The 23,313-nt window shown below is 36.8% G+C and overlaps 3 protein-coding genes across 3 annotated transcripts; all 3 read left to right on the plus strand.

Moving 5' to 3' along the window:
- Positions 1-3,454: 3,454 nt before the first annotated feature.
- LOC113779668 (LOB domain-containing protein 1-like) lies at positions 3,455-5,347 on the plus strand. Its single transcript, XM_027325348.1, has 2 exons — positions 3,455-3,796; positions 4,671-5,347. Exons 1-2 carry the CDS (start codon positions 3,539-3,541, stop codon positions 5,031-5,033), a joined length of 621 nt encoding a protein of 206 aa, XP_027181149.1. The 5' UTR covers positions 3,455-3,538; the 3' UTR covers positions 5,034-5,347.
- Positions 5,348-16,159: 10,812 nt separating this feature from the next.
- On the plus strand, positions 16,160-19,450 carry LOC113773647. The gene is made up of 3 exons (XM_027318532.1): positions 16,160-16,939; positions 17,792-18,564; positions 19,024-19,450. Exons 1-3 carry the CDS (start codon positions 16,178-16,180, stop codon positions 19,193-19,195), a joined length of 1,707 nt encoding a protein of 568 aa, XP_027174333.1. The 5' UTR covers positions 16,160-16,177; the 3' UTR covers positions 19,196-19,450.
- Positions 19,451-20,025: 575 nt separating this feature from the next.
- Positions 20,026-23,313, plus strand: LOC113776183 (E3 ubiquitin-protein ligase ARIH1-like). The gene is made up of 3 exons (XM_027321655.1): positions 20,026-20,514; positions 21,393-22,183; positions 22,910-23,313. Exons 1-3 carry the CDS (start codon positions 20,152-20,154, stop codon positions 23,007-23,009), a joined length of 1,254 nt encoding a protein of 417 aa, XP_027177456.1. The 5' UTR covers positions 20,026-20,151; the 3' UTR covers positions 23,010-23,313.

Consider the following 23,313-nt stretch of genomic DNA (forward strand, 5'->3'; position numbering starts at 1 on the left):
GGCCTTACAATTGGTATCAGAGCTTGGTCTCTTTTGATCAAGCTTAACCGCTTTGAGTAAAGATCATGGCAACCATAAAAGTTTCTTTTTTAGAAGGACAATCTATTGATAGACCACCTATGTTTAATGGTTCTCATTTTAGCATGTGGAAACAAAGAATGATGATTTTCTTACAATCCGTTTATATTGAATTATGGTATGTGGTAGAAGATGGTCCTTATGAAGCTAGAATAGTTGACTCTACCGCCAATTTGAGTAGATTAAAGACTAGACAAGAATTGAATGAAAAAGACAAGAGATACCTTTCTTTGAATGCCAAGGCCATGTGTATATTGTACAATGCATTAGATGTAAATGAATCTAGTAGGATTAAAGGTTGTAAATCAGCTAAAGATATTTGGGATAAATTGTGTGTATTTCATGAAGGTAACCAAGATATTAAAGAACAAAAGAAATCTTTGCTTGTTTCTCAATATGAATTTTTCAAAATGCATCCTCTTGAAAATGTTGATAAGATGTGTAGTAGATTTTGTGACATTATTGAAGATCTTAAATTGCTTGGAAAAGAATATTCTTTGGGTGAGAAAAATAGAAAGATTTTGAATGCCTTGCCAAAAGAATGGGAAAACAAAATAAATGCTATAGAAGAGGCAAAGGATTTAAATTCTATATCCATTGAATCTCTTGTGGATACCCTAACCTCTTATGAATTAAAGCTGAAATTCAAAGTGCAAGAGGAAGAAAATGCAAGAATGTATAAGAGAGGCATAGCTTTTAAAGCATCTCAAGTGGGGGATAACCCATCCTTCATGGGTAATGAAATCATGGAAGTGGACAATGATATAACTCCTCACATCAAAAGTTTCAAGAAGATCTTCAACAAGAGATGTTCAAGAGGAGATTGCAAAATTACATGGGATGAATGCAATTCAAAAAGAGAAAAAGAAGAATTGGCCCAAATGGCACTAATGGCCGTTGGAGAAGATGAGGTAAGTTCTTATCACTCTTCTTGTGATGAAGATAATGAAGATGATGATGTGAAAATTCTTATGATTAAAATGCATAAAAGTTTGAGAAAATCTTATGCTAAAAATAAAGATTTGAAAACAAAAATAAATGATTTGTTGGAAGAAAACTCCAAACTTTTTCAAGAAAACAAATGTTTGAGAATGGAAAATGATGATTTAAAAAATCAAAAAAGTGTTTTTGATTGCAAAAATAATTTGAAAAGGAAGTTGGAAGAGAAAACAAAGTTTTATGAAAAAATGTTGGAGGAACAAAATGTGTTAAAGAAAAGAATTAATGACTTGAACGAGTTTCTCCAAAATGAAAAACAAACGTTTTCTCAAACAAAAGAAAGCAAATCTTTTCAAGGTACAAATAAGTTTGCTATGATAAGAAGTAAGAAAATTAGTTGCATTAAATCCACCTATGTGCAAAATACTTCTATCATGTGTCACTTTTGTTGCCAATTTGGACATATGCAAAATGATTGCTATGTAAAGAAAAATATGAGAAAAGGTATGAAATCCATGTGGATTGCTAGATCATGTGGTACTAACTCCCAAGAACCCTATAAAAAAATTACAATTGGTATCATGAAAGTTTTGTCATTCTATATGGTCTTGATTTGGAAAATAAAGGGGGAGTTTGCTTTTTGATTGATGTCAAAAGGGGGAGTAGGATTTATTGAAATTTCTTTGTATGTTGGCATTTTTTAAGGGGGAGTTTTATTTGAACTTATTTGATCAAAGAAATCTTCATTTTGTTTGTCATCATCAAAAAGGGGGAGATTGTTGACCTTGGTCGATCAATCCTTGGTTTGATGATTAACAAACAAAATGTAGATTTGGGCTAATTTTTTATGTGAGCAATTTGTTAGAACAGATTCTTGTGGCACAAAAGAAGAAGCAAAAACAGGCACTCATGTGGGACGTCCGAAAGGAAGCTATCGGACGTCCGAAAGGATGAAGAACATCAAGAAGGAAACTCTGTCGGACGCTCGTGAGGAAGCATCGGACGTCCGGAAGGATCGGACGCACGCATCGGACGCACATCGATCGCATCGGACGTCCGAGAAATTTCGCAAAGATTTGATGACTCTCTGACGACGTTCGGACGCAGAGTCGACGTTCCGACAGGTGGTTTGGACGCAGGGTTCGGACGTCCGACAGGTGGTTCGGACGTCCGACAGGCCAACGGCTAGTTTTGACAGCATTTAATATTTGACCGTTAGAGAGCCTTTTGAAGCCATTTCTCACCTTCTATAAACACCCCAAAGCACAAGAAGACAGAAGACTTTTGCCAACACAAAATACAAGCTTACAAGTGAGATTTTTGAATAGAAAGATTCTTTGTTGGTTGTATAAGGGGTTGGAAAAGTTGGGTTGTGAGGTTGCTGAAGTGAAGGTTACTCTCTAGGAGGAGTAAAACCTTGGTGAAGGTGAACCTATCACTTGGAGTGGTAAAACCTTGGTGAAGGTTGCCTCATTTGTATAAAATAGTTCTTATTTGGGTGAGTGATCTTTCAAGTGTAGGTTGTTGAGGGTTAACTAGAATAGTTGTAAAACTCCTTGGCTCAACCAAAGTGTGTTTGGGGTGAGGAAGGAGTGAGCCTTCACTTGTACGTCTTGGTTAGCATCGCCATCTATTGAAGAGGCTATTGGATTGATATTTGGTTTGCATTTCTCATCTTTTCTCTTTAATTAAGTTTTCTTTATTGTGCTTAAATTTGATATATCTTTGTGCATCGTTGTGAAATTGTTTGTACTCATTGGGTTGCACCAGGCCTTACAGCTTGCAATCGGTCCAAGGAGGATCGGAAGAGGAAATAAATACTAGCAAATTGGTGAATACCATAGAGTAGAAAAGGAGTAAACTGGTTTATTGCTGATTAGGAATTTTCTTTTATAAAATTCTTTGTTTTCTTATAAATGGGTTAAAGTGTTTTGTGATTATGCATTTGTAAATGAGTGTTTTGTAATTCCTTATCCACTCTTATGCTGTACCATAATCAATCAATCATGTTCTTATGCACATGCATTTGTAAAAACAATATTAGAGTTGCATCCCATAATTTCCTCTTTTGCGTAGATGACAGGGTTGGACAATTTATCAAAACATTTCCACTCCAATATAATTTGCGATCGTTTGTTAATTAATGTTAAGAAGGCTACATGTTCCGTCTAAATCTCCTGAACCCAGCCAGGTTTTCGACTTGGATAAAGGGTTCAAAGTTCCCACGTAACGAAGCCAAAAAAGTACGCCAAACATAGCTGACTAGGCGAAAACGGGCAACAGCCGTATCCCGCATGATTTCCCCAAATTTTTTTAACCACTTGACATCAGATATTCAAGGTATTACATCATGGCCCCGCTCCCCCTTTCTCGGGTCGGGCCTAACCAGCTCTATAAATATTTCCATGTCATCCAACTTGCTGAAGGCACCCCCGAATCCCTTCCCACTTCCTCACTCTCTTCCTTCTTACAAACACACACCTCACACACTGATACTGCTGCTCCGCACCGTCGGAAAAAAATGGGGTATAGTGACACAACAACCGCTACAACTATTACTTCAAAATCTTCTCGCTCCGTTTCTCCTTCTTCTCCCTCCTCTCCTCCCACGCCTCCTCCTCCGGCCGTGGTGGTCAGCCCCTGCGCTGCATGCAAGATCCTCCGGCGGAGGTGTGCCGAGAAGTGTGTCCTGGCACCATATTTTCCTCCCAACGATCCCATCAAGTTCACCACCGCTCACCGTGTCTTCGGAGCCAGCAACATAATCAAGTTTTTACAGGTAGGTAATTAAGGGTCATCCGGCACTGAATAAGCATGGTCCCGATATTTGGTCAATTTCTACGTTAATTGTGCTTGGAAAATCATCTTTCTAGATATGTTTGAGGTCTTATGTTAAAGGTTCAAGAACCAGAATGGACCGACAACATTAATCTCGGTCCGTTGTTGAAATTAGGGACACTACATTAATCTTGGAAAATCATCTTTCTAGATATGTTTGAGGTCTTATGTTAAAGGTTCAAGAACCAGAATGGACCGACAACATTAATCTCGGTCCGTTGTTGAAATTAGGGACACTACTACATCCAGAAGTAGTTCCTGTATCTAGAATAGTGTGTACGCAAGGCAGACATTTGCACGTATTAGCGTCATCATGGTAGGGAATGCCTAATTAGATGCATGGCGTTGAGCTGTTTTTTTCAAACTGTAAATTGAAATACTACATGAAGGGTAGTTCACATAGTGGACTTTTAATTAAAAGTCCCAACTCCCACTTTTGACTTGCCCGTCGGTTTCCACAACTAACCCTGGCCCTGCACCCCACAACTTTTTCTCTTTTTCTTTCTCACATTGGTGCAAAAAGAACATTTTTTTTGAACATCAGCCACTGGACATTCAACTGTTCGGGAGGTGATGGTTTACGGCTGTACAGCTCAGTGAGAAAAAGAAAATCTCTTTTCAGCTGGAACTGGAAGAAGAAACTCGCGTAACGAGTTTGTACTTTTGAAGCACTTTCAAAGTGTTTGACGACAAGGAAAACCAACCTGCCTCATGACCTTTCTCAATTCATTAGTTCTGTGCATAATTGATTAATGAAGAGCGAGCACCAATCATGAATATTGATTGATCAAGTCTATATAATTAACAATTTTCAGGAGCTGCCGGAGTCCCAGAGGGCCGATGCAGTGAGCAGCATGGTTTATGAAGCAAACGCCAGGCTGAGAGATCCTGTATATGGAAGTGCGGGGGCCATTTGCCAGCTGCAGAAGCAAGTGAGCGATCTCCAAGCACAATTGGCCAAGACACAGGCTGAGCTGGTCAACATGCAATGCCAACAAGCCAACCTCATGGCTCTCATTTGCATGGAAATGGCACAATCTCCGCAGGCTTCGTCACCTCAGCAACAGAGCTTTGACAACAACTTCATCAATTCTAGCAGCCAACTCGCAGCTTTCCAGGCTAATCTCAATCTCTTGGATGAAAGCCACCCGTGGGATCATCCGGCTCTCTGGACTTGATGGCTTTTAATTCCAAGTTCCAACCGAAGGATTCCCGATTTGATTTTTAATCAATTTTCCTAACTCTCTAGGTTAATTATGCCATTACCGGCGACGAGGAGCGTGAGACATTCAAATTGTACCAATAAAACTATGCTGTATCTCAATTGCAGCAGAAAACAAAAAAAAAAAAAAAAAAAGAGAGACATGTAAGATATACCTATATACTAGCTATAGCTCGTATGAACTAAAATCAAAGGCTAAAAGCCGATTTGATTAGTTAGGTTGTATTGATTATGACGAATTGAGCAAATTTAGTTGACGGGTCTTCTTCAGCCATGGTCGTCGTCATGATGCATGTTATAATAATCGTCATGAATGCATGTTACATAATAATACTAAGATGTGTGGTGATCACCATGGGATATTATAGAGATATGTCGTTTTCCCATTAATTAATAATGTCCATTCCATTCCAATCCAACTACTTTATGGTCACCTAATATTTACACTACCATCATGGCATCAATCAACTCCGTATATATTCCCTTTCAAACAAGGCTTTGACTACTTGCTGCTATTGATCAGCAGCTTAAACTATGTGTCTGCATGCGCTTCCAAGAATTTCCGATGGAGTCTTTGTCGTTAATTAACGCGGTAAGCTTTATCTTAACAGAAGAGCTGATGGTGGTAATTGATAGATTTTCCGACAGCCGACGTTGTATTAGATAGACGTTTTCTTCTATGTCACCTTCTCTTGAATTTTTCCAAGGGAGGAATTCTACGAGACAATGATGCGTCATGTGCGTTATGGACTTCTTGTTGCATCGTTTTACATGGGAGATCAAGCAGTATTATACAAAAGCATTAATTAAATTGCAAATAGAACTTCTCATGGTCCGTCGTACTGTAACTTTTTTCCTTTTCTTTTTTTTTTTTGGTTATTATCAACTGCACTGCACACAATTATTTGTGTTTCTTTGAACTAACATTTATTTATTGTTCTAATTGACCAAGTACGCGCTGACTTCTGAGCCAAAGAATGGGGAGATTGTTACCAATTGGTCAATCTTACAGGCTCCAGTAATGACTTTTGGTGAATTAATTAAACTAAATCCCTTTTAGTGAACTATAAATTCTATAGCCCTTCTAGTGAACTATTCCCTCGATTCTAAGGCTCATAAGCTTGTGTTTCGTAATGTAACAACGAATATTAACGTGAGTTTACCAATTGGACACGGTAGAATCTCCCCGAAATAATTATGACATCATGCTGATGTCAGCGAGTTCTTTAAAGACAATGCGATTACTCTGATCTTTAATTCAGTTATTTAGCCGAATCGTTATTCCCACGTAGTAGAGCTTTTATTATTATTATTCTTTTATGACTTTGGCTTTATAATTCATAGGGTAAAGCCAAATTGCCCTGATGATAATTGTTTCTCAAGAAAAGAATACGTCCCCAACTTTTCTGCTGGGTCAATCAGATGAGATTTCGGAAGCATTATGTTGTTAGACAACAAATGTGATTAAGAAGAGAGAGAGACAAGACAGAAGCATGTCCAAGGTAACAACAACAACAACAGTAGTGCTGTGCTACTCCAAAAAACTTGCTGCAATCGAGACGGCACGTGCCTCTGCTGAGGGCTTTTTCTGAGAATAATTATTGCTCATGTTTCCTCTCAAAACGCGTAATTACCAGCCAACAAAATTATGTTAATCTTCCCAAATTACAGACGGGGAAAACGTCATGTGATCCCCACGTAAATATATATCTCTCAAGTAGTAGGAATACTTGTCGGCAATTGATTCGATGAGGTCCCCAACAAAAAAAGAGTAGTAGTATTTGCCCATTTCCATCTTGTGTGGGCCGTACCATCCTAAGTCTCACCCAACATGCGATTTATTTTCTACACTGCGAGACGGAGCAAAACATTTGTCTTTTGACTTGTATGGTAGCTGTTTAGTTGGAAGAGCCAATCGTGGGTGCACATATGGATGCCAAGTCAACCGTAATGAAGGTCCAATCGCTTTTTTTTCCTTTTTTTTTTAAAAAAAAAAAATCCAACAGTTTGGGAGAGCTTATTTGGAGAGAAAACGAAAGAGTTAGAAGGAAAGTGGGTGCATTGTTTCATTTGGGAGTTTTGTTAGTGACAAAATAAAGGGGAGGAATCAGGAAAGGGAGGGATCTGACGTCCCTTCACAAGTCAAAAAATAATAATAATAATAATAAATCTTCTGTTCAATTATGGGCGAAAAGTGCCGAAAAAGAAAGGGATTTTAGCAACTTTTTTAATATACACCAATTTTGAGTTCTAAATTCAAGGATACTAATGTAAAATAAAATCCTTTCCTTCTACTTCTCTTCACTTCCAAGCAAAGTAAAATCGCATCCTTCTTTTTCTCTCCCAAAACGCCCAAACTAGGCATTAGTTTTGCATGGTGTTAAAATTCCTAGATGATCCTTGGATATAAATTTTCTTTTTATAACAAAAAAAATTGGGTGATTTCTGCTCGGGTCACAACCAAATTGATCAGGATCTGCCCCATCACCATAAGTCATTATAGGATAATTATACAGATTATCCATCAACATTGTCCGCCTCACTATTATTAATTTTTTCTACACGAGCATATCTTGATTTCCCCCCCCCCCCCAAAAAAAATACTAGCACTTGATTGTGCATGGATGTACTATCAGAAAAGAGAAAAAAAAAATTCTTTTTGGGGAATGTGAAACTTCACCTAGTATATATGATAAATCCATTAAAAGTACCATAAGATAAATGCATTGTTGAATAGTTTCTTTGGACACTATCCGGTAATTTTGAGCAAGTGAAAGTCAAATGTGTATGGAGATTCATGATTTTAGCTGAAGGTACTCCAAAATTCTTAGTACCTTTACGGCTGCCCGAGTCGTCCAGTCCACGTTCGGCATTGTTTCTGATTTGAAAATCGAAATGATAGACAGAAACGAAGCCTCTCTTTCTTGTATGAATCGGTCATACAAGAAAAAAAGGGTGATCGAGGGAAAATTTTTCTTGTGATTATATGATCAAAATGGACCCCGAAGAATAGATTAGTTTCTGGTACGTACATGACATGTCTGGTTTGCGCCATTTCTTGGTTGGACTCTTTAACTGAATTCTATGTCGTATTAGAAGATTGTTTCTTGTGGATGGGATGTCTAGATCACCTACTTCTGTTGATTGATTTATGGGGGGCAAATATTTCAAAACCATCCATCCATCCTATATTATACGTTCATTACTTCTAGAAATCATACATGGGCGTATGCTATGCGGCTACGTTCAACGCACGCTAGCAAATCCATGAAAACACGAGCATATTTTTCTAAAAAGTTTGGTCCACCAAATTATTATTATTAATTTAGATTCAAAATTTTCTTGCTTGCATTCTTTTTTTTTTATTTTTTTGGCATAATAATCTATTTCTTCGATAGTAAACGTAAATCACGTACGTAAAAGATGATTTTACCTTATCATCTATGAGGATCTCTCCCTTATCTAATTTTCTCTCCAAATTCCAACAAACCAGATAAGGGTCTTAATTAATATTCTTAGCTAGTTTTCCAACGCCCTGTATCATTCAAACTTTAGCAATCTTCTTAGTGTCAACTTGTTCTGCATGCCAATACGAACATTTTGACATCTTCTGAAGAAGATCGATCACTAGTCTGTTATTCTTCCAACAAGAAGACGCTAAAAACAAGTTTGTTTAGTTGTCGGTGGTCATTCTTTCTATTTCCAATCAATATTTTCATCTGCATGTGATTCACATCCACAAACGAGCTAGTATTAGTGAAGACTTTGCTGTTGCTGTCCCTGTAGGTAGAGAGGAAGTCTTGTTCGCAATCAGCATTAGCATGAACGAACGAACGAACGATAGCTTGCAAGTACCAATTTGGCAGAGTTTCAGATCTAATGCACGTAAGCAGGTTGGTCTTGGGTGTCGTCATTGTCTTGGATTAGTACACTTATCAAACATATACGCAGGAGTGGCATAAGATTTTCAAAGCCTGCTTGATGCACAACATGTGACTCACTAGGCCTTAGTTCAACGCCAATGCCCACTTCGTATTATCCTACCTACGTACTATAAATTTACCCGGAGATTCTTGGAAATAATTGCTCTTTTGGTATTTAATCTAATGTACGTCTTGATGCTTTGGAGATTTAAAAACAGACATTTTAGTCTATTATCTTTGGGATTCCGAACAAGTCGATCATTTATATGCCATTGCTTATCGGTTTAGTCCCTCATGTCTACAAAATAAAGTTAATGTAGGATTTTTTTTTTAAAAAAAAACTAGAGAAAGTCTTTTGGGGACGTCGATCATCTGTACAGCAACATGTCCAACGTTAAAAACAACTGTTTTTAGTCATTTATTTATTCTTGGAGTCGTGGCCAATTTGATCTCATATATATATATATGTGTGTGTGTGTGTCACCACTTGTCAATTTAATCTCATGCATGCATAAAATACAGCCAATATGTGAATTCTAGTGGAAAATTGAAGAACCCTAAAGGGGCTGGTCACATGCACCACATGTGCACCCTTAAAACCAAAGGGAATATGGAGTAAATAAAAAGCTTCACAAGCCCCAATATCCAATTCTTAATTTAGATATCTGTCTCTCAATTTTTCCAAATCTCTAATTAGAGATTTTACTTCATAAACTTTATAAATGAGGGCTTCTTTATTTTTGCAATTGTAACATCATAATCTATGCATTGCTAGTGCTGGATTGAAGTTTAATAATTAATGGATTTAATTAGAGATTTGGGGAAATTAGATCAGGGAAATCGAAGAATTGGGGATTGGGACTTTTTTATGCACGTTAGCATTTTCTACTTTTCATTAATAAAAAAAATCATATATTTGTAACCATTTCCTTTAGGGTTCTTTAATTCTTATTTGTAGACCATCCAATCTGCAATTTTCCCCCAGCGTTGTTGAATATCGACTTGGTTACAATACCCATCATCTGGTCCAACGCTTATGATTTGTTGCACGCGTGGAATTCTAGTTTGTGTATATAGTAGCATTAATTTTTCTTTATGGTCATTATTTTCCCAATTTTGGGTCCTATTCAGATGTGGAAAGAAAGATGCTTTACCATAAGAGACACTAATGGATCCCATAGTTTATTTTATGATTTATCGCTTGCCCTTTTGTACTTTGTGCAACTCGTGCGCAACCGAAAAGATAAATTGACAAAAACAAAAAAAAGGAAAACGCAAAGAAGAAAAAATCTGAATGGGAACTCTCCCCGAACAAATAACGCACAATAATTGAAGTGCTGGGAATGAAGGCATTTTTGTTTTCTATTCATAATGCTTAATTCTCAAGAAAGTTTCCTAATTGACAATAAATTGTGGGTCCAAATCTAATCTTTTTGATCTTCCATGCTCTAGTCACCATTTCTCCTCGTCCTTTTGATTGCAACATATATAGACGGTGGAAACACCTTTTGGATTTATATAATTCTTCTGTGCGTATGAATATGATCGACGATCGCTGCATGTTGTTGCGCAGTAGTCTTTGATCATCTGCTCCTTCCTGCGTAACTCTATTCTCATTGCACCCCACATTGCGGAATGAAGCCGACATTCCTTTCTTTCTTTCCCTTTCCCGTATCATATTTTTTTTCCGTCACATTTTGTCGTAACCAAAAATTAGAAAAAAAAAAAGAGTTTTTCTATCATATACTTACGTTAATAATACACATAAATTTCACCTGATTTATCATCTATAGACACATATTTATAATTATTACTGTATCTTGCATTTATACGCTTTTTCTAATTAATCTTACCTTTCTAAAAGTCTAACACTTGAAATATGTATATATTAAGGGGTGCTCATTGGACGGACACTAAAAAAAATAAATCAAAGTTTAATCTACTTAGGGTAACAAAATGTTGCGAAACAAATAATGCTTTACGGGTGTCAATTTTTAATGAGATATGAGCATCTGTTTACATACATAAATCACATCTAACCTATGCTGTTAACACACACAGAGTCATAACTAATGCACCCTTTGCATTTTTTCTAAAATACGTACGCTAACACCTCAATCCCCAATAGGCATCCATCAACCGAACCGTATATAAAAATAACGAGATTGTTGAACTGCGTGTCCATGAAAATCTCGACTCTGTATGTATGGCCAGTGATCATTAGACTAAAAGTTTTGGCAACAGCCAGCAGGATGAGAAATACCGTTTTTAGTGTCTAGCTTGGGAAGATTAATTAAAGCAGCTAAACTTCGACGCGATCTTGGTTGTGCACGAGTTCAGGGATATGAGGCCTCCATTTTTTAAGGGCAATCTCAAAAGTTGCTGCAGAGAAGTGATTGATTGCATAAACGCGTTGCATGATCTTTTTGTGTGACTATAGATACGGATCCGCTGATCATCAATGAAATACGCGGTGAAGTGTCTCTCATTTGTTTTTGCATAGGGCAGAAATTGCAATCAAGAAGGTGTAAAATGTACATGGAAGGGCAGCCACCAAACGGTTCAGAACAAGAAGATCATCTGTAGTATGATTTTGAGTCTTGTGTTTCCCACTTAACTTTTTTGTTTTCTTAGACGTTGGATCTGGGGTGCGTCTGTTATCTACCATAAAAACCAATTCCATCATCTCTGGTAATTATCAAATATTGCTTTTTTTCTTTCCGTGGGGAGATCTTTTTTTTGCTTAATTAGAAGAGGAACCCTTGTGTTGTGCTCAATTGGAAAAGGATATAGAGTCGATGTTGCAGGGATCTTTCTTTAGTGGAATATGAGACACAGGACGCACGTTACTTTGTCTTCTGAATAGCAGTTAATATTTCTTTTCTTTTATATTATTCAAACCCTGATCTCCATGTGAATTGAACGTTCAGAAAGTTGGCTTGTATTTGGTCTCGTAGTTCTCCTTTTTTCCAAAAAAACAAATTTGATGTGTATTTTTTTGGATTTCAGCTGATTCCCTGTCCAGCAATCTCTTCAATCTCTTTCAAAGAATTTCTTTCTCCACTTTGATTATTTACCACCAAGTTCATTCCATTCTTTCCCTTTGCAGCAGCCTACCACATCTGGAAGCACCTATATTAAAGATTAATGCAATTAATTTCTTTGTCCATAATAACGTTTGCCCCATACTCATAATTTCAATCTAGAATTGTCTTTGAGGAATGCAAGCTCCAGACTGATCGATCAGTTTTATTATGGTTGTCAGTTGATCCATGGTCTACGCTAATACATAGAACTCGGACACATTTTTTTTATACCGAGCAGACCATCTAGAGAAAAAAAATTTCCTAAAAAAAAGAAGAGTTTCTGAGTGTTGCTTAATTAAGACGTAAGCTGTTTTTGTTGTAGGTATCCGAAGAGTTTCTCCAAAATTGAATTGTTGGAAAGTGATGGAAACAAATATCATGTTACTCTGTGACCACAAAGGGGCTAATCACGTTGCTCACAATGGAGAAAAAGATGAACTAAACAGTAGTATTCTGGCAGAGTCAGTCCATTCAAGCTGTTTCATTCTTTGGCACTTTATTTCTATATCAAAAATATTTTCCTTTTGAATTCCTCCCCTTTCCCTTTCGTCTTTGTACAGTTTGGACTTTGCAGTTTTCTTTGAGGGAAGGGGGGTTGGGGGGTGGGAGGAACTTCTATTTTCTGAGTCAGAATTGCAATGATATGCACCTAAAGGCGCGTTAGCTCAGGGAGGTTTTGTCGCGCAGCAAAATAGGGGGTTTTAGGTTCAAATTTTGTGGAATTTTTTTTTTTTAAAAAAATGGCACGTTAGTACCTCGCAAGCCCACCAAAGAGAGCTTTTTATAATCTTTTGGGCCTGTGGACAGATGCACATTATCTTTTATTTTTAAGCCCATCAATTTTAGGATCTCACTCTTGCTTTCAAGCGAGCAGATGTTGGGCTTTGACTTAAAATCTCATAGTACCTATCTTGACCTTTTCTCATCTACAACTATGCAAATCTCCACGCTTTGTGGGCTACCAGTTTTAGAGACATTAAGCAACACTTTCAAGGATCTCAATCTCGGTTGTTTGTTACTTGGTCCATGATTTCCAAGCTTGCACTCCAAACAAATTTTTTTTTTTTTAAACTGGAAGTCACTCTAAACAATTCTCAACAAGACTAGGACCAAGTGACATGAAATCCTTTTCTTATCTTGGGCGATTAACTTAGGCAAAGAATATCGTCCCAAAAAAACAAAAAAGACTTGGGCTATAAATTTTTGGGAAAGGAACAAGGTTTGTGGGCCATTTATCTTTTAGCTTTTATTCGATCCATGTTACATTAGATTTGTCCTGTCCAACCCAATCGTTTTTACATTATTTGTGGCTAGGCTACCGTTGATTTGCCGGACATTTCTATTGTACCTGTGACCAGCCAACAACACTAAGTGCCTGCTTGATAACATAAAAAAGTGCTGAAACTGAATTCATTCAAACATTCAGATGTTGTGGGTGTTTGATAAATAAAAATTCACCTGTTGAACTTATTAAGTGGTGCTGAATTTGTTTGTATTTTTTTCAGCACAAGAATCGTAGCTGAATGCTTAATTTGATAAGAACCAAGAGATTTATTTCAACTACTTTATCTTACCTACCAAATATATCCCTGTTTGTTAATTACATTCAAAATCCTTATCTAATTAAACAACCTAATATTTCCTATTCAAAATCCTTATCTAATTAAAAAAAACAACCTGATATTCTCTATTCAAAATTTTTTTTTAACAATAGTATTTTTTTGCAGTAATTTTCATCCACAAACATTTATATTTTGATTTTTTTTTTGTACAGATAAATATTATTTATGTGATGCAGCTTATCCACACACACGTGGCTTTATGACACCATATCAAAATATTAGATATTGGTTGTCTGATTTTCAAAATGCTTCTCGTCCAAAATTAAAAGAAAAACATTTTAACCAAGCACATGCAAGATTGAGAAATGTAATTGAACGTGCTTTTAGAGTATTAAAAGCTCGTTTTCCCATTCTCAAAACGATGAAACCATACCCTTTTCCCACATAAAGAAACATTGTCATTGTATGCATTGCTCTTCACAATCATTGTCATTTTCATACCTAACAATTTTAAGTTAATTAAATCATAGGTTTTATTTCCTTTTTGGATTAAAAGATAGAAGGGTAAAATTGTACAATCTAGTTTATTAAGCATTAAATTATGAATATTTATCAAACAGTATAAATAGATTCAGCATTAAGATTCAAACATTCATATATCTCTTTTCAATGCTTAAAATTCAGCAAATTAATTATTTCAGTATTCAGAATTCAGATTCAGTATTATCAAACGGAGCCTAAGGTATAAAAGTTAACGGGCCAGTCTCAATTATTGATTTCTAAAGATTGAAAAATCTCTCGTGTCTAAGGGAAAATCGTTTAAAACGTCTCTCATATTTTATAAAATAATTTTTTTCATCTTTTACTTTTAAAATTATAATTTTATGTTCCTCACAAATTCACATCAGTTAAATTTAATCCCTACCTAGGTTTTCAATTAGTTTTTTGCCAGAATCCACCATATCTCATGCACTTGATTATTTTTAAAGGGTAAAATTATCAAATCAAATTTTACATAATATGATTCATAGTCCTTTATATTTCACAAAATGAATTTTTTTAGTCCCTCATTTTTTATAAAATGATTTTTTTCATCCCTCATTGATCATGTGTACAAATAGCTTTTTTTTAAAAAAAAATCCATGTATATATCTGTTTGATTTCACCTGAACAGTACTTTTAGGTGAAATTAAATATAAAAATATATTATATGCTATTCATACTGTTTAATAATATATTTCTATTTAATTTCACCTAAAAGTACTGTTCAGGTAAAATCAAACAGATATATACGTGAATTTAAAAAAAATTAGTTTCTCACTCATGTTTATTTCCTTTTACTCAAAAATTGAAAGCAAATAAGACATTTAATCATAAACATTATCAAGTGTTTATATCAAATTAAATTTGGACAGAAAAAATAAACAAAGGAAAAGAATGACAAAAAAGAAATAAATGACTGGTACTTTCAAATTTTAAAACAATTAAAATACAAGTAATTCAACTGTTGGTCTTAAAGGTGTCGAATAGAAATTTCAAATAAAAACTACGAATTTGTTAGCATGACTATAGAATTCAAGTTATGATCCATTTAATTAGATGGTTTTATTATACAACTTAATAAATAAATTATTATCAAATGAGAAAAGGCCACAAATATTGAATAAATTCATATAGTGAAATCAAATAGATATATACACGGGTTTAAAACAAAATTGTTAGTTTTAAACCCATGTATATATCTATTAAATAGCATATGTAAACTACAATTAGCCTGTTTAGTTGAAATCAAATAGAGATATATTACATGATATTCGTACTGTTCAAGTGAAATCAAATAGATATATATAAATCGGTTTAAAAATAAAGAATTATTCGTATACATGATCAATGACGGATGAAAAATTCATTTTATGAAATATGAGGGACGACACAATTCATTTTGTGAAATATGAGGGACTATGGATTAGATTATGCAAAATTTGATTTGACAATTTTACTCCTAAAACGTGATCACATGGAAGGCACATGGTAGATTCCGACAAAAAATTAATCGCAAACCTAGGTATAAACCAAATTTGACTGATGTGAATTTGTAAGAAATATGAAATTATATTTTTAAATATGAGGGACGAAAAAAGTCATTTTATAAAATATAAAGAATGTTTTAAACGATTTTCCTTTGCAATTAGGATTTGGATTATTTTGGCATTATTTTTTATCAACTAGCACGATGTTGAAGTAAACCAAGTAACTTGTGCATGAATAAACTTGCAAGCTTATATATGAACCAACTTTCAATTAATATTTTGGAGTAATTCATCCCAAAATTTTTCAATTTAAATTTTCTATTTTATGCGAGAAAAATCAAATTTCTTTTATACACTTTGATATATGTCAAACATCTTTCAGTTTTTGAGGAGCCCACCATTACACTTCGGTCAAAGTCGATTGAAGCCCACGTCAACCTTCAGAAATCCCATTAAATAAGACAACCCAACAATCCGATTTTTTCCCACCGCGCGAACGATGTCGTCACGAATAAACCTGGACAGTCCCGATGACAACCTCCGAGCTATGGCCACCGAGCAACGCCGCGAAATCGCGGCGGCGAAAGACCTAGAATCCGACATGGACCTCGCCTTCCGTCTCCAACTCCAGGAAGCAATCAACGCCTCCATCTCCTTCGTGCCCTCCACCTCCTTCGTGCCCTCCACCTCAGCCGCGTCGCCACGATCTCCCGCGCGAGATTTGGCTAAACCGGACGGTTCAAAAGATAATGTCCCTGACCTCCAATCGGTCGAGCTCTTAAAATTCGAGCAAGAAATAAAAGACCGGTTACTCTCCGAAGCTGAGTTTAAGAAAATAAGAGACGATCTCCACCGTCGGATTCACGATCAGAAATTGGCCGAGGAGATTGATAACATGCCGGAGGATGAGTGGGAGGAAATTGGGGGTAATTTCGAGCGACCTTTTGGAGAAGGAAGTTCGAAGAGTGTGGGAAGCGAGATTTTAAGGGTTTACTTTAAGGGTTTGGTGGAGAGTGAAGTTACGGTTAAGGTGAAGGATAATGTTGGTCGCTATAAGAGTGGGGTTTTCAGTGGGATTGGAGTGGCAATTTGTGATTCGAGAGACGAATTGTTGTTTGAAGTGAGAAAACCGTTGTGTGCGAATGGAATCAATCGGCGGATTGCTGAGTTTATGGCGTTGATTGAAGGACTGAATGCTGCACTGACGTTGGAATTGCCAAGGATTGTCTTTTATTGCGACTATTTTCCGATATATCAATTTGTAAGTTCTTAGTTCGTATTTGTGCATCTTTTTTATTTGTGTTTTGAATGTGTATTTGATTTTGATAGTTGCATAGCCACATTTTTTAGTAGTGCATGATCAGTACCTCATTTGGATGATTTCTAATTGCTCTGTAACTAAGGCTCAGTTCGGTTAGATACGAATTTGTTATCCACACCAACTATTTTCAACCCAATAGAGAAAAGCTGTGTCTTTTCTTCTTTAAGCCATGAGCATAAATTTGTCTAGTGGCGATGAAAGGACGGGAGGGCGAGAGCAAGGTGATTTGCAGGTAAGGCATATGAGTTATTTGATGGTCCTGGTCTCGTGTGGGAAACAGGACAATAGCAGGAAGGGGAGTGATGGCTGATAGTGGATATTGAAGTAGGTTAGATGGTCAAATGTTTTTGAGTCATCTGGGTGTGGCTATATTACTTGCAGGAAGAAGGGAAATTTAAACTTAAGGACAAAAAACGTTTAGCTCCAGAAACTTTTGCTGGAGGTTATTAGCTTGTGAGAATGAGCAGGCATGCATTGGTATTTTGAGGTTTGAATATGGTTGGCCTGACCATGGAAGTTTGTGTTAGCGAAGCAATATGGGCATGCCATATCTGTACCATCGTGTTTTTAGGTGACTCTGCAAAATGCTTATTTTGACCTAACTCTTGAGGTTATCTTCGTGCTTTATTTTGATCAAATGTTTATGCAAGTGTTGGAGCTTTGTGAAGCCAAATTGTAGAAAAATTATTAGGTTCTTATTATTTTCCTAGCTGGTTTCTATTGTGTTCAACCAGCAATCAGCTTGATAGACAACTCAAGATTGGCAGTTCTGATACTTTCTTTGGGATGCAGGTTACTGGTCGATGGAATCCAAAGCAGCGGAAAATTGAGGCATTAGTTGATCAAGTGACTCAGCTCCGAGAAAAATTTACTTACTGCATCCCATCTTTAGTGGCTCGAAATGATGTAAAGTTTGCGTTTAAGCTTGCAAGAGAAGCAATAGTTTCTCAGGTTAATAGGTCTACAGACACTAGTGCTGAGGGGAGTTTATATGAGACGTGTATCATATGTTTTGAGGAAATGAGTATTGACGAAATTTTCTCTGTTGATGGTTGTATGCATCGATTTTGCTACTCTTGCATGAAACAGCATGTGGAGGTCAAGATGCTTCACGGGATGGTACCTAAATGTCCTCATGAAGGCTGTGATTGTGAACTAAAAGTTGATAGTTGCAGCAAATTTTTGACCCCTAAGCTAGTTGAGATTATGAAGCAACGCAAGAAGGAAGCTTCAATTCCTGTTACGGAGAAAGTGTATTGCCCTTATCCAAAATGCTCAGCTTTGATGTCGAAAGGCGAGGTTTCAGAATATTCTAGAAGTTCTGCCATTGATGTAGGAAGATCTGGATCCAGAAAATGTATAAAATGTAATGGCCTTTTCTGTATCGACTGTAAAGTTCCTTGGCATAATAACATGACTTGCTTTGCTTACAAGAAGAGATATCCTAATCCTCCTGGAGAAGACCTCAAGTTAAAGACTCTGGCACAAAGAAATATGTGGCGTCAGTGTGTAAAATGCAACCACATGATTGAACTTGCTGCGGGTTGCTACCACATGACTTGCAGGTACTAATTTATCTTCCAGCTCCACTTAGCTGATGACCAAGTGATAAACAAAATATTGAATATACACTTAAACAAAAAGGATTATACTTCTTTGGGTGTTTAGCAGTAGCGATATAGTTACTTAAATTTTCTAACTTAGTCATATGTTGTTACACTCGAAGACTTGGTTTCATTATTATAGTCATAATCATGTTGAGTAAGTTAATTATTGTGGATATCTGAGGATGATCATGAAACAAGACCGGTGGATACTTTGTGGTCCGCCTGATTATTGGAACGGTTCTACCATGTCAAGCATTAGAGTTGACTGGTAACGTCCATAATTTGTGTTGCTTCTGTCCTAAAATTCTTTCTGTGGAAACCTGAGCTGAAATTGTCGATGGCACGTGTTCTTGTATGTGGTGTAAATTTTCTTAACCTGATTTCAGCAGTATGATTGACATACATGGTTTTCTTCAGGTGTGGGTATGAATTCTGTTACACTTGTGGAGCTGAGTGGAAGGAGAAGAAAGCAACATGCTCTTGTCCACTTTGGGATAATGTTCATATCATTTATGATTCAGATGAAGAGTTTGATGAAGATTCTGAAGATGAGGATTATTATGAATCCGATTCAGATGATTATTACTGAACAATCAGCTACTATCACCGTCACCCGCACCCATCCACGTACTCTTTGAGTTCATTTAATGAGTTTGTGAGTAGCATCACAATCAATTGTGATCCTTTTTTTTGGGGTGAGGGGAGGAGGAACATCTGTAGGAATGTATCGTGACCTAGCCATCTAGGTGCATGGTCGCAGGAAATGACAAAATTATTGTACATATGGTTGAATTTTGTTTGGTTTATTGTCGTTTCATAATGGTCTTGTTTTATCACCTTCTAATTGCTGGTCACGACGTTCCATTTTGATAAAATTCATTTACTAAAAGCTGTAGGGTCTTCTCCAAAACTATATCGTTGAAGCGCTGGGAATGACCAAGAAATTAGGCTGTACAACAAAATACCCCTGCCTCTACACCGAGGAATGATACCTGTCTTGGAAATACTTCTCATCTTCTTTTTTTTCAGTACATCATTTTCTGCTAAACAGTTGCTTCTTGAAAATGTATAATATTTTCAAGCAGCAATTTCAGAATCACTTTGAAGTAATCGTTCTTGGAAAAAGCTTAACCTAAGCCATAATAGGCCATTAATGCATGACACATGGCGTAGCATGTAATCTACACAAACAAAAAATATAATCCTGAGGTTTTTTTTTTTTTTGGGTTTGAGTAGATTAATAAGATAACGTGTTGAGGAAGTCAAGGCAACTTTCTTCACATATTTTTCAATACGTTTAAGCCTAAAAAGCACCTACTTTATCAAAGTTCTCCTTTTTTTTTCGTTTTTCTGATACCTTTATTGAAGATCATTCATTGTACTAAGATTCACTCCACGCCCCTTCTGTGCCATATTTCTTCGCCAACCGGCAAGCTCTTCCTTCATCAGGTCTCAGAAACAGCAGTGCAAGTTAGGGAGGACAAAACAAGAAACCAAAGGAAAAAAAAAACGCAAAATCATTGTACTGGCGCCAAATTCCGTTACATGGAGAACGCTGAAGTCCTAAATAACGTCGACTACGCTTATGTCGAGGGCTGCTCCTCCTCGTCATCGTCGTCTTCCTCGGTTGATGAAAATGAGATTTATTCAGTGTATTTCAAGGGTTTGGTGAGGGAAGAGAAGGCTAATGACTCGGAAATGGGTGGGGTGGGAATTGGAATTGGAGTTGTAATCTGTGATTCGATGAAACATGTGATCTTCGAGTCGAGCAAGGCCATGAAGAGCAGAGGAGACACGTGTCGGTTAGAAGCGAGACTTGAGGCTTTGATTGAAGGATTAACTAGTGCTAAACAACTTGGGATTAGGAGGCTGAGGTTTTTCTGCAAGAGTCGCAAGCTTTACAATTATGTGAGTCATTTTTTTCCAGTAAAAATTGCAGGTTGACAATTTTGTTTTACTTTTTCTTTTTGTTTGTATGTAATCCGACAATTTTGGAGGTTATAAAGTTGAAAGCTTTAGGTTTTCTTAGTTTAATCATAGCAAACAAATTTTTAGTTTCATATTAGTGTACATTAGCCCCGAATTTTCAGACAATCCCACAAAAATTTGGGAGCCCTGTACCTTTTCCTTGAAATACATAGGATGCTAATAATTTCTCGTATTGAAGGGGTTTGTATCTTGTACGCGTACAATAATGTTGTTACCGAATATAAGGAGGCCAGGCCAGTCGAGTTGGGGTGGGGGGATATTATTGCAATTCTTGTTGAGCCAAATGTCTCGAGAATTATTACTAGGGGTAAGTCCTGCAATGTTTAGAACTTTACAGATCAAATTGAAATGAGAATTGGTAATCCAATCGAAGGGTATTGGCTGTTATTGAAGTTCTTGATGGAGTAGAACGCTTATACCAAGTGGGGTGTCATATAAGAGGTGTGGTGTTATATAAAACATGTAGAGCATTACTCGTCTTCATATACATTGAAGAGTTTTGCGACGCAGAAGAATCTTTGTACGGGTGAAAGGCAATTTATGAAACCTTGTTGCAGTAGAATTTGAGTGGTCACTGCTGTGGAACCCATTCAAGGAGAATAGAGGGGGGGAAAAAATACTTTTTGAGTTGGTATTTGTGGAAAGTCTCCAGTCCTTATCTTAAATCTTTTGCTCTATTTCTTTGGTTAAATCGATTTCCTTCTCATGCCAGATTTGCATGAGTTTTAACATTTCGCTCCACTAGATGGTAAGCAAGTAATTTAAGTAAAAACTGACAAATTTTTCCCCATCTGCAGTTGATAGATGATGAGAACGCTGAAGAGGGGTTGAATATGGAGACTGCAGAGGAGTTACGGATGATACCAACAATCGGAAGGGTGAAATCCCTACGAGCACAATTTGAAGAATGCAGCCCCTCTCTTGTCAGGAAAGATGATGCTGAGTTTGGTAGGCGAGCGGATAACCTTGCAAGGAAAGCTAAATCTCCCCAAGTCAGTTGTCCAGAAGAAATTTCGAAAGAAACTTGTGAAATTTGTATGGAGGATACTGATGTGGTCAACATGCTTTCAGTTCATAATTGCACTCATAGATGCTGTTCCTCTTGTGCGAAAAGGCATATCGAGGTGAAGTTGCGTGAGGGAACTTTGCCTAAATGTCCTCAAGATGGTTGTCATTCCGACATTAAGATTGATAAGTGCATAAATGTATTAAGCCCTGAATTAGTTGAGGTCTTGAATCAACGGGTGAAGGAAGCTAAGATTCCAGTTCTGGATAGAATTTATTGTCCCTACCCACGGTGCTCAAATCTGATGTCAAAAACAGAGGTTCTGAATTATTCTAAAAGCAGAAACAAAAATACTGAAAACGGATATAGGATATGCTTCAAGTGTCATGGCCCTTTTTGCATCAATTGCAAGGTGCCTTGGCATAATGAGATGACCTGTTCTGACTACAAAGAGCTGCACCCTTACTCGTGTATAGAGGATGAAATGCTAAGTTCACTTGCCAAGAGGAACTCATGGCAACAGTGCATCAAGTGCAGCCATATGATTGAACTTGATGTAGGTTGCTACCACATAATTTGCAGGTACTTTTGTCTGTTTGTATACTTCTTAGTAATTGCCTCTAATGTTGCTCTCGAGGTAATAGTTTATGTGTCGGAAATAACTCAAATTGAAATGATAAGAGATTTTGTTTCTAAGCTATAACTGGCCACCGACCTGCTTCTCTGTTGTCATTGCATTACATAGACATCCCCCACGGCCAAGTAGAGTATAACAGACAGCAGGCCAGATCAGATATAATAACAATTCATACTAACTACAGGTGCCATATGACTTAGTCAATCTCAGTCGAAGTCTATTCCAGCAGATTGTTGCTTATGGCAAAATGATTGACTCAACGTACTTTAATAAGATGGAGAATCACAGAGGCAGTTTTAGATTGGAGAGACCGTGTCATTGGCTGTTAATATTTAGTTTCTCATCTAATGATAGTGCTCAGTCATATTTCCACATCTATCTTTTTATCTCTTGTGGTCTACACATAAAACCTTACATCCTGCCAATTTTTAACCTTAGACTGAGATATTCTGCTCCCCTTTTTCACCAATTTCTGCTTTCCAACTCAAAGGCCACAGTTGAGTAATTGTCCTTGATTTCCTTGCTTCTGTGAAACCAAGAACGAGGTAAGTACTTATTCCAAGCCTCCTGATGTTTCTTGCTAATCTTTTTTTGACACTAAGATGTTGACACTAAGATGATGCTGGTTCCCACTTGTTTAATCTGATCTTTTCTCTGTGTCGTCTGTGTAGATGCGGACATCAGTTTTGTTATACATGTGGATCGGAGTGGAAGGAAAACAAAGCCACTTGTAATTGTCCACTCTGGGATGAGGACCGGATTATATATTAACTTAGGCGCGGTAGACCTGCGTTTAGAAGACTGTTTATGGCCGATGTACAACTTATTACTGGACTTCCGATATTTGCTAGCTTGTACATGTCAAGGGATCATTATCTATGGCACAGATCAATATATAGTAGAGTAAAGAGTTCGATCTTTTTAGGAACACACACAAATGCCTCTTTTGATGTTGCGGGTTTTTTTTGGTCGACCTCCTGTGGTATTTCACTAGCCTAGATTTTGTCCATAATTAGCAGGAGGGCTCACGATCGATTCTATTGCATGGAGGAAAAAGTTTTCTTCAGCAGCTCCC

Source organism: Coffea eugenioides, chromosome 1 (assembly GCF_003713205.1).
Source record: "Coffea eugenioides isolate CCC68of chromosome 1, Ceug_1.0, whole genome shotgun sequence".
NCBI classification, from domain to species: Eukaryota; Viridiplantae; Streptophyta; class Magnoliopsida; order Gentianales; family Rubiaceae; genus Coffea; species Coffea eugenioides.